Raw genomic sequence first — 12,217 nt, 5'->3', positions numbered from 1 at the left:
AACCCTATCCAAGCCATGTAAAACTAACCTTATCCAAGCCATGTAAAACTACCTCTCAAAGCCATGTAAAACTAACCCTATCCAAGCCATGTAAAACTAACCTTATCCAAGCCATGTAAAACTAACCCTATCCAAGCCATGTAAAACTAACCCTATCCAAGCCATGTAAAACTAACCCTATCCAAGCCATGTAAAACTAACCCTATCCATGCCATGTAAAACTAACCCTATCCATGCCATGTAAAACTAACCTTACCCAAGCCATGTAAAACTACCTCTCAAAGCCATGTAAAACTAACCCTATCCAAGCCATGTAAAACTACCTCTCAAAGCCATGTAAAACTAACCTTATCAAAGCCATGTAAAACTAACCCTATCCATGCCATGTAAAACTAACCCTATCCAAGCCATGTAAAACTACCTCTCAAAGCCATGTAAAACTAACCTTATCCAAGCCATGTAAAACTACCTCTCAAAGCCATGTAAAACTAACCCTATCCAAGCCATGTAAAACTACCTCTCAAAGCCATGTAAAACTAACCTCATCAAAGCCATGTAAAACTAACCCTATCCATGCCATGTAAAACTAACCCTATCCAAGCCATGTAAAACTACCTCTCAAAGCCATGTAAAACTAACCTTATCCAAGCCATGTAAAACTACCTCTCAAAGCCATGTAAAACTAACCTTACCCAAGCCATGTAAAACTACCTCTCAAAGCCATGTAAAACTAACCCTATCCAAGCCATGTAAAACTAACCCTATCCAAGCCATGTAAAACTAACCTTATCCAAGCCATGTAAAACTAACCCTATCCATGCCATGTAAAACTAACCCTATCCAAGCCATGTAAAACTAACCCTATCCATGCCATGTAAAACTAACCCTATCCAAGCCATGTAAAACTACCTCTCAAAGCCATGTAAAACTAACCTTATCAAAGCCATGTAAAACTAACCTCATCCAAGCCATGTAAACCTAACCCTATCCATGCCATGTAAAACTAACCCTATCCAAGCCATGTAAAACTACCTCTCAAAGCCATGTAAAACTAACCTTATCCAAGCCATGTAAAACTACCTCTCAAAGCCATGTAAAACTAACCTTACCCAAGCCATGTAAAACTACCTCTCAAAGCCATGTAAAACTAACCCTATCCAAGCCATGTAAAACTAACCCTATCCAAGCCATGTAAAACTAACCTTATCCAAGCCATGTAAATCTACCTCTCAAAGCCATGTAAAACTAACCCTATCCAAGCCATGTAAAACTAACCTTATCCAAGCCATGTAAAACTAACCCTATCCAAGCCATGTAAAACTAACCCTATCCAAGCCATGTAAAACTAACCCTATCCAAGCCATGTAAAACTAACCCTATCCAAGCCATGTAAAACTAACCTTATCAAAGCCATGTAAAACTAACCTCATCCAAGCCATGTAAAACTAACCCTATCCATGCCATGTAAAACTAACCCTATCCAAGCCATGTAAAACTACCTCTCAAAGCCATGTAAAACTAACCTTATCCAAGCCATGTAAAACTACCTCTCAAAGCCATGTAAAACTAACCCTATCAAGCCAAGTAAAACTACCTCTCAAAGCCATGTAAAACTAACCTTATCAAAGCCATGTAAAACTAACCCTATCCATGCCATGTAAAACTAACCCTATCCAAGCCATGTAAAACTAACCCTATCCAAGCCATGTAAAACTAACCTTATCCAAGCCATGTAAAACTAACCCTATCCATGCCATGTAAAACTAACCCTATCCAAGCCATGTAAAACTAACCTATCCAAGCCATAAAACTCCATCCATGCCATGTAAAACTAACCCTATCCAAGCCATGTAAAACTACCTCTCAAAGCCATGTAAAACTAACCCTATCTTATCAAAGCCATGTAAAACTAACCTCATCCAAGCCATGTAAAACTAACCCTATCCATGCCATGTAAAACTAACCCTATCCAAGCCATGTAAAACTACCTCTCAAAGCCATGTAAAACTAACCTTATCCAAGCCATGTAAAACTACCTCTCAAAGCCATGTAAAACTAACCTTACCCAAGCCATGTAAAACTACCTCTCAAAGCCATGTAAAACTAACCCTATCCAAGCCATGTAAAACTAACCCTATCCAAGCCATGTAAAACTAACCTTATCCAAGCCATGTAAATCTACCTCTCAAAGCCATGTAAAACTAACCCTATCCAAGCCATGTAAAACTAACCTTATCCAAGCCATGTAAAACTAACCCTATCCAAGCCATGTAAAATGAACCCTATCCAAGCCATGTAAAACTAACCCTATCCAAGCCATGTAAAACTAACCCTATCCAAGCCATGTAAAACTAACCTTATCAAAGCCATGTAAAACTAACCTCATCCAAGCCATGTAAAACTAACCCTATCCATGCCATGTAAAACTAACCCTATCCAAGCCATGTAAAACTACCTCTCAAAGCCATGTAAAACTAACCTTATCCAAGCCATGTAAAACTACCTCTCAAAGCCATGTAAAACTAACCCTATCCAAGCCAAGTAAAACTACCTCTCAAAGCCATGTAAAACTAACCTTATCAAAGCCATGTAAAACTAACCCTATCCATGCCATGTAAAACTAACCCTATCCAAGCCATGTAAAACTACCTCTCAAAGCCATGTAAAACTAACCTTATCCAAGCCATGTAAAACTACCTCTCAAAGCCATGTAAAACTAACCTTACCCAAGCCATGTAAAACTACTTCTCAAAGCCATGTAAAACTAACCCTATCCAAGCCATGTAAAATTAACCCTATCCAAGCCATGTAAAACTAACGTTATCCAAGCCATGTAAAACTAACCCTATCCATGCCATGTAAAACTAACCCTATCCAAGCCATGTAAAACTAACCCTATCCATGCCATGTAAAACTAACCTTATCCAAGCCATGTAAAACTAACCCTATCCATGCCATGTAAAACTAACCCTATCCAAGCCATGTAAAACTAACCTTTTCCAAGCCATGTAAAACTAACCCTATCCAAGCCATGTAAAACTAACCTTATCCAAGCCATGTAAAACTAACCCTATCCAAGCCATGTAAAAACCCTAACCATGTAAAACTATCCAAGCCATGTAAAACTAACCTTATCCAAGCCATGTAAAACTAACCCTATCCAAGCCATGTAAAACGAACCTTATCCAAGCCATGTAAAACTAACCCTATCCAAGCCATGTAAAACTAACCCTATCCAAGCCATGTAAAACTAACCTTATCCAAGCCATGTAAAACTACCTCTCAAAGCCATGTAAAACTAACCCTATCCAAGCCATGTAAAACTAACCTTATCCAAGCCATGTAAAACTAACCCTATCCAAGCCATGTAAAACTAACCTTATCCAAGCCATGTAAAACTAACCCTATCCAAGCCATGTAAAACTAACCTTATCCAAGCCATGTAAAACTACCTCTCAAAGCCATGTAAAACTAACCCTATCCAAGCCATGTAAAACTAACCTTATCCAAGCCATGTAAAACTAACCCTATCCAAGCCATGTAAAACTAACCCTATCCAAGCCATGTAAAACTAACCCTATCCAAGCCATGTAAAACTAACCTTATCAAAGCCATGTAAAACTAACCTCATCCAAGCCATGTAAAACTAACCCTATCCATGCCATGTAAAACGAACCCTATCCAAGCCATGTAAAACTACCTCTCAAAGCCATGTAAAACTAACCTTATCCAAGCCATGTAAAACTACCTCTCAAAGCCATGTAAAACTAACCCTATCCAAGCCATGTAAAACTACCTCTCAAAGCCATGTAAAACTAACCTTATCAAAGGCATGTAAAACTAACCCTATCCATGCCATGTAAAACTAACCCTATCCAAGCCATGTAAAACTACCTCTCAAAGCCATGTAAAACTAACCTTATCCAAGCCATGTAAAACTACCTCTCAAAGCCATGTAAAACTAACCTTACCCAAGCCATGTAAAACTACTTCTCAAAGCCATGTAAAACTAACCCTATCCAAGCCATGTAAAACTAACCCTATCCAAGCCATGTAAAACTAACCTTATCCAAGCCATGTAAAACTAACCCTATCCATGCCATGTAAAACTAACCCTATCCAAGCCATGTAAAACTAACCCTATCCAAGCCATGTAAAACTAACCCTATCCATGCCATGTAAAACTAACCTTATCCAAGCCATGTAAAACTAACCCTATCCATGCCATGTAAAACTAACCCTATCCAAGCCATGTAAAACTAACCTTATCCAAGCCATGTAAAACTAACCCTATCCAAGCCATGTAAAACTAACCTTATCCAAGCCATGTAAAACTAACCCTATCCAAGCCATGTAAAACTAACCCTATCCAAGCCATGTAAAACTAACCTATCCAAGCCATGTAAAACTAACCTTATCCAAGCCATGTAAAACTAACCCTATCCAAGCCATGTAAAACTAACCTCCAAGCCATGTAAAACTAACCCTATCCAAGCCATGTAAAACTAACCCTATCCAAGCCATGTAAAACTAACCTTATCCAAGCCATGTAAAACTAACCTCTCCAAGCCATGTAAAACTACCTCTCAAAGCCATGTAAAACTAACCCTATCCAAGCCATGTAAAACTAACCTTATCCAAGCCATGTAAAACTAACCCTATCCAAGCCATGTAAAACTAACCTTATCCAAGCCATGTAAAACTACCTCTCAAAGCCATGTAAAACTAACCCTATCCAAGCCATGTAAAACTACCTCTCAAAGCCATGTAAAACTAACCTTATCCAAACCATGTAAAACTACCTCTCAAAGCCATGTAAAACTAACCTTACCCAAGCCATGTAAAACTACCTCTCAAAGCCATGTAAAACTAACCCTATCCAAGCCATGTAAAACTAACCCTATCCAAGCCATGTAAAACTAACCCTATCCATGCCATGTAAAACTAACCCTATCCAAGCCATGTAAAACTAACCCTATCCAAGCCATGTAAAACTAACCCTATCCATGCCATGTAAAACTAACCCTATCCAAGCCATGTAAAACTAACCCTATCCAAGCCATGTAAAACTAACCCTATCCAAGCCATGTAAAACTACCCCTCAAAGCCATGTAAAACTAACCTTATCCAAGCCATGTAAAACTACCTCTCAAAGCCATGTAAAACTAACCTTACCCAAGCCATGTAAAACTACCTCTCAAAGCCATGTAAAACTAACCCTATCCAAGCCATGTAAAACTAACCCTATCCAAGCCATGTAAAACTAACCCTATCCATGCCATGTAAAACTAACCCTATCCAAGCCATGTAAAACTAACCCTATCCAAGCCATGTAAAACTAACCCTATCCATGCCATGTAAAACTAACCCTATCCATGCCATGTAAAACTAACCTTATACAAGCCATGTAAAACTAACCCTATCCATGCCATGTAAAACTAACCCTATCCAAGCCATGTAAAACTAACCTTATCCAAGCCATGTAAAACTAACCTTATCCAAGCCATGTAAAACTAACCCTATCCAAGCCATGTAAAACTAACCTTATCCAAGCCATGTAAAACTAACCCTATCCAAGCCATGTAAAACTAACCCTATCCAAGCCATGTAAAACTAACCTTATCCAAGCCATGTAAAACTACCTCTCAAAGCCATGTAAAACTAACCCTATCCAAGACATGTAAAACTAACCTTATCCAAGCCATTTAAAACTAACCCTATCCAAGCCATGTAAAACTAACCTTATCCAAGCCATATAAAACTACCTCTCAAAGCCATGTAAAACTAACCCTATCCAAGCCATGTAAAACTAACCTCATCCAAGCCATGTAAAACTAACCCTATCCATGCCATGTAAAACTAACCCTATCCAAGCCATGTAAAACTAACCCTATCCAAGCCATGTAAAACTAACCCTATCCATGCCATGTAAAACTAACCTTATCCAAGCCATGTAAAACTAACCCTATCCATGCCATGTAAAACTAACCCTATCCAAGCCATGTAAAACTAACCTTATCCAAGCCATGTAAAACTAACCCTATCCAAGCCATGTAAAACTAACCTTATCCAAGCCATGTAAAACTAACCCTATCCAAGCCATGTAAAACTAACCCTATCCAAGCCATGTAAAACTAACCCTATCCAAGCCATGTAAAACTAACCTTATCCAAGCCATGTAAAACTAACCCTATCCAAGCCATGTAAAACTAACCTTATCCAAGCCATGTAAAACTAACCCTATCCAAGCCATGTAAAACTAACCCTATCCAAGCCATGTAAAACTAACCTTATCCAAGCCATGTAAAACTACCTCTCAAAGCCATGTAAAACTAACCCTATCCAAGCCATGTAAAACTAACCTTATCCAAGCCATGTAAAACTAACCCTATCCAAGCCATGTAAAACTAACCTTATCCAAGCCATGTAAAACTACCTCTCAAAGCCATGTAAAACTAACCCTATCCAAGCCATGTAAAACTACCTCTCAAAGCCATGTAAAACTAACCTTATCCAAACCATGTAAAACTACCTCTCAAAGCCATGTAAAACTAACCTTACCCAAGCCATGTAAAACTACCTCTCAAAGCCATGTAAAACTAACCCTATCCAAGCCATGTAAAACTAACCCTATCCATGCCATGTAAAACTAACCCTATCCATGCCATGTAAAACTAACCTTATACAAGCCATGTAAAACTAACCCTATCCATGCCATGTAAAACTAACCCTATCCAAGCCATGTAAAACTAACCTTATCCAAGCCATGTAAAACTAACCCTATCCAAGCCATGTAAAACTAACCCTATCCAAGCCATGTAAAACTAACCCTATCCATGCCATGTAAAACTAACCCTATCCAAGCCATGTAAAACTAACCCTATCCAAGCCATGTAAAACTAACCTTATCCAAGCCATGTAAAACTACCTCTCAAAGCCATGTAAAACTAACCCTATCCAAGACATGTAAAACTAACCTTATCCAAGCCATTTAAAACTAACCCTATCCAAGCCATGTAAAACTAACCTTATCCAAGCCATATAAAACTACCTCTCAAAGCCATGTAAAACTAACCCTATCCAAGCCATGTAAAACTAACCTCATCCAAGCCATGTAAAACTAACCCTATCCAAGCCATGTAAAACTAACCTCATCCAAGCCATGTAAAACTAATCCTATCTAATCCATGTAAAACTAACCCTATCCAAGCCATGTAAAACTAACCCTATCCAAGCCATGTAAAACTAACCCTATCCAAGCCATGTAAAACTAACCCTATCCAAGCCATGTAAAACTACCTCTCAAAGCCATGTAAAACTAACCCTATCCAAGCCATGTAAAACTAACCCTATCCAAGCCATATAAAACTAACCTTATCCAAGCCATGTAAAACTAACCCTATCCAAGCCATGTAAAACTAACCTTATCCAAGCCATGTAAAACTAACCTTATCCAAGCCATGTAAAACTAACCTTATCCAAGCCATGTAAAACTAACCTTATCCAAGCCATGTAAAACTAACCCTATCCAAGCCATGTAAAACTAACCCTATCCAAGCCATGTAAAACCAACTCTATCAAATCCTAGTCTAGATGATGAAGTTCTACTCTTGGTGATGTAAGATTTTACCGTTGGTTATAAAATACTTTGTCCCATGAGTGTGTGAAATACCTAATGTGGGCTAAGGTACTGGTAAGAAATGTTTCCTCTGAGATTAGTAGAGTACCTATATTTTCATCTATCTATGCAGCACAGTATGTGCTTGAACTAGTTAACATTGTTTTCAAATCTTCACAGATGTGGATAGCTATCGATGTCCAGTTGTGTCTTTGAGACTTTGAGACTCTTTGCCCATGTTGGTAAATAAGGTGCCCACACATTGATTCTATTGCAGCACCAACATAACTATGGAATGTCAAATCACATAATGTCTGACAGTAACATATCACACATGAAGATGTTTTACCATACATGCTGGTATTACAAAACCCACAGCAAACAGGCACACAAGTCTTCTTCATCTTTATCTATCCTGTTCTCTCCATTCATCTCATGTACCTTATCATGTGTGTCATCAAGGTGCTTCCTGGAACACAGCCAACATACCCTTATCATTGGCGGTCATTTGGTCATGTCATTCATATCGGGGTATAAGAGCACCATTTACGTGTCATAGCCTACATAAAGGCACATGAACAGTAGCTCATTTCATTCCTCCATATGAGGTACGGGAACCAAACCAAACTTGTTTTGCAGTGTCATGTTTTGCAATCTCATGACACTGGAATTACAGTTCATAGCTTTCATTGTTGATCATTTTACCCCTTTATGGCATTCATTCTTTCGCGCATTTGAAAATGAAGTCATGTTGCTGAGAATGTTTTTATGTTGCTGCAATGTGGAAGCAAAGAGCACAATAAATGATTAACTAAGGGGGGAACTATTTGACTTATTACTTAACTCTTATTTTGTTTGTTCCTTGTCAATGTCTGAAGGGGCAAGGTTCATTACAGTAACTGTCCTCTGTTTTAGCTGAACAGGTGGGTCAGTGTTAACCTGAAATTATACTCAAAGCAGTGTTCACTCAATACAATATCAGTTACACAAAAAGTCCAAGGATCAACACCTAGTTCCGTTTGATTCAGGTTGAAATGTTCCAGCTCTGGATTGTTAACTTTCTTTTCCAAGGTGAGGTCTGCAGAATAACCAGTAGAGGGCAGCAGATGACCACTCTGTAGTCTGTTTGTGGTGACAAAATATTCAGGAGATACATTTATTGTGAGCATGTTTAGAGTGAGTTTACAGATAACTGTTATGTAAACGATTAGCAACTAAACTTCCATAGAGTAGTATTCGTAATAAAACCATTGTCTGTTTTCAAAAAGCATGTAACATGTCAGCTTCCTCCCTCAACACTAGCTGAGGAAAACCTGTTTGCGTCATGGTGTTATATTCTATGCTAATCTGCTCATGCTTGTATAACATTTTGTTACAAAAGTTTATCTGAGTCACACAGGCAGTTTTTATTTTATTTGCCATTTAGGGGGCATTTTTTAAACTGACCTTCTCTCACTTGGCAGGGGGCTAAGAAGATGCTGTCCCTGGGCATCACAGGTCCGGAGGGTCATGAGTTGTGTCGTCCTGAGGAGGTGGAGGCTGAAGCCACCCAGAGAGCCATCACCATCGCCCACGCTGTCAACTGCCCGCTCTATGTTGTCCACGTCATGAGCAAGTCTGCCGCTAAGGTGGTGTCCAACGCACGTAGAAATGGTGAGGGGGGCCTGACAATGCCTGCTGGGAGGAACTGTAGGTGTGAAAGAATGACAGAGACAGAGAGTGAGAGAGAATGAGAGAGAGAGAGAGAGAGAGAGAGAGAGAGAGAGACAGACAGACAGAGACAGCAAGAGTGAGAGAGAGGCTCAACATGACATGGATGGTGTTCTGTGTTATGTGTGCATGTTTTTGGGATGTTTTTGCCACAACAGGCCGTGTGGTGTTTGGAGAGCCCATAGCAGCAGGACTGGGTACAGATGGCACCCATTGCTGGCACAAAGACTGGGCCCATGCTGCCAAGTTCGTCATGGGCCCACCTCTGAGGCCTGACCCCAGCACCCCGGGATACCTTATGGACCTACTGGCAAAGTATGTGGAGCCTTAAACAATATCAACCTGCTCTCACTGTCCCTCCTCTGCCCTTTTCACTGAGTAAAGCATATTAGATTACACCTTCCATGCACCCTCTGTCACAAAAGTGCTCCATAACATTGTCATAACAATGACATAACAGATGTTATAAGCAGTCATGTCTAATGCTATCAGCATATGATCCCAACAGTCATGACTGTTTATAACATATATCACATAATATATGTCAGAGTGGAGTGTATGTAACACAGTGTTACCAACCAGCCAGGAACACAGGAACTGGGAAGGTGAACAACAGTGGAAAACACAGTGGAATCTTTGAAAAAGAAAGGAAAGTGAAGTGAAACTGCTTATTGTCGGTGCAATAGAATGAATGACAGGCAGTAAAGATGGCTGCCTTACCGTTTAGTGATGTAGATGCTTCTGTTTCATTCTTCCAGTGATGACCTCAGCGTGACTGGGACAGACAACTGCACATTCTCTGTGTGTCAGAAAGCCCTGGGCAAAGACGACTTTACAAAGATCCCCAATGGAGTCAACGGAGTGGAGGACAGGATGTCTGTCATTTGGGAGAAGGGCGTTGTCAGTTAGGCCTCTCATTCTTCATATCACATCATTCTTTATTATACACACTATAGGCCAGTTTCCCGGACAGATGAAGCCTATTGCCCTACACCAAAAAGCTTTACTCATGGAGATTCTCCACGGAAAGGGATGTTTTTGTTGTTGTCCAGGACACTGATACATGTCCTACAAAAATGAGTGGTACTATTTTTAGACGGTTGATTAAGTTCTATCGTAGGACTTAAAAGGTGACAAGTGACATTTCTGCAGTGAGAAGAGAAGATAACAATTTATGTTATGCTATTTATTATGTGCATCAAGGAAGTTTTTATCAGTCAGAATCAATCCAAACTGTCATAGTGGATGTAGCAGCAGGCTAGTTTTCTTTCTGTCCTTCTCTTTCCATTTCTTTCTTCCTCCCTTACTTCTTTCTGCCCTTCTCTTTCCATTTCTTTCTTCCTCCCTTACTTCTTTCTGCCCTTCTCTTTCCATTTCTTTCTTCCTCCCTTACTTCTTTCTGCCCTTCTCTTTCCATTTCTTTCTTCCTCCCTTACTTCTTTCTGCCCTTCTCTCAGGATCAGTTGACCGGGAGGCCATTGCAAAAATGAACATTGTAAAACGCTGGCAAAAAAATGACACGTTTTGATATTTGGAGTGAAACTTTGAATCGCTTACTGCACCGTTAAGAATTGACCTTTGGTCAAGTTAATTATGTCAGTAAATATGGAATTTGTCATTCATATCCAGAATATTGAAACTCAGTATTTTGTGTAATTACTTTCCGCAGCATAGCGGGAAAATGGACGAGAATCGATTCGTAGCTGTCACCAGCAGCAATGCAGCAAAAATCTTCAACTTCTACCCCCAGAAGGGAAAGATCGCTAAGGGATGTGATGCTGATGTGGTCATATGGGACCCTAAAGCAACCAGGTGAGACAAGGATAACGACCGTCCAAGACGTTTCTCGTTAAACACATAGTGAAATACTGATGTTTAGCTAAATATTGAATTGTTTCGATGATGCCACATTTGAAATCTTTGTGTATGCATATTATCCAACAAGTAGCATTCCATCACTACTATTAACGATGTCGTACACTGCAGATTGTGCAGACAAATCGAGCTTCCCACAAAGCCTGTTTTCAGGGTGAAAAACATTTGGCTAAATATGAAAATAGGTTCATGTTAACTAGCTATGGTACAGCCTGGATATATATAGCTATGGTACAGCCTGAATACAACTAGCTATGGTAGTACTACAGCCTGGATATAACTAACTATGGTAGTACTACAGCCTGAATACAACTAGCTATGGTAGTACTACAGCCTGGATATAACTAACTATGGTAGTACTACAGCCTGAATACAACTAGCTATGGTAGTACTACAGCCTGGATATAACTAACTATGGTAGTACTACAGCCTGAATACAACTAGCTATGGTAGTACTACAGCCTGGATATAACTAACTATGGTAGTACTACAGCCTGAATACAACAAACTATGGTAGTACTACAGCCTGAATACAACTAGCTATGGTAGTACTACAGCCTGGATATAACTAACTATGGTAGTACTACAGCCTGAATACAACAAGCTATGGTAGTACTACAGCCTGGATATAACTAACTATGGTAGTACTACAGCCTGGATAGAACTAACTATGGTAGTACTACAGCCTGGATATAACTACCTATGGTAGTACTACAGCCTGGATATAACTACCTATGGTAGTACTACAGCCTGGATATAACTAACTATGGTAGTACTACAGCCTGAATACAACAAGCTATGGTAGTACTACAGCCTGGATATAACTAACTATGGTAGTACTACAGCCTGGATAGAACTAACTATGGTAGTACTACAGCCTGGATATAACTACCTATGGTAGTACTACAGCCTGGATAGAACTAACTATGGTAGTACTACAGCCTGGATATAACTACCTATGGTAGTACTACAGCCTGGATATAACTAACTATGGTAGTACTACAGCCTGAATAC

The 12,217-nt window shown here is 39.6% G+C and overlaps 1 protein-coding gene across 1 annotated transcript in view; it reads left to right on the top strand.

Moving 5' to 3' along the window:
• LOC118374708 (dihydropyrimidinase-like) overlaps positions 1-12,217 on the top strand; it is a 40,322-nt gene that overhangs the window by 18,525 nt on the left and 9,580 nt on the right. Inside the window, exons 4-7 of the mRNA XM_052494521.1 lie at positions 9,082-9,271; positions 9,487-9,643; positions 10,087-10,228; positions 10,998-11,140. Coding sequence (XP_052350481.1) covers positions 9,082-9,271; positions 9,487-9,643; positions 10,087-10,228; positions 10,998-11,140 — 632 coding nt within the window. The remainder of the gene's footprint in view (positions 1-9,081; positions 9,272-9,486; positions 9,644-10,086; positions 10,229-10,997; positions 11,141-12,217) is intronic.

The sequence above is a fragment of the Oncorhynchus keta genome, chromosome 34 (genome assembly GCF_023373465.1).
Source record: "Oncorhynchus keta strain PuntledgeMale-10-30-2019 chromosome 34, Oket_V2, whole genome shotgun sequence".
In the NCBI taxonomy this organism is placed as follows: Eukaryota; Metazoa; Chordata; class Actinopteri; order Salmoniformes; family Salmonidae; genus Oncorhynchus; species Oncorhynchus keta.
This window is presented reverse-complemented; position numbering and strand designations above follow the sequence as displayed.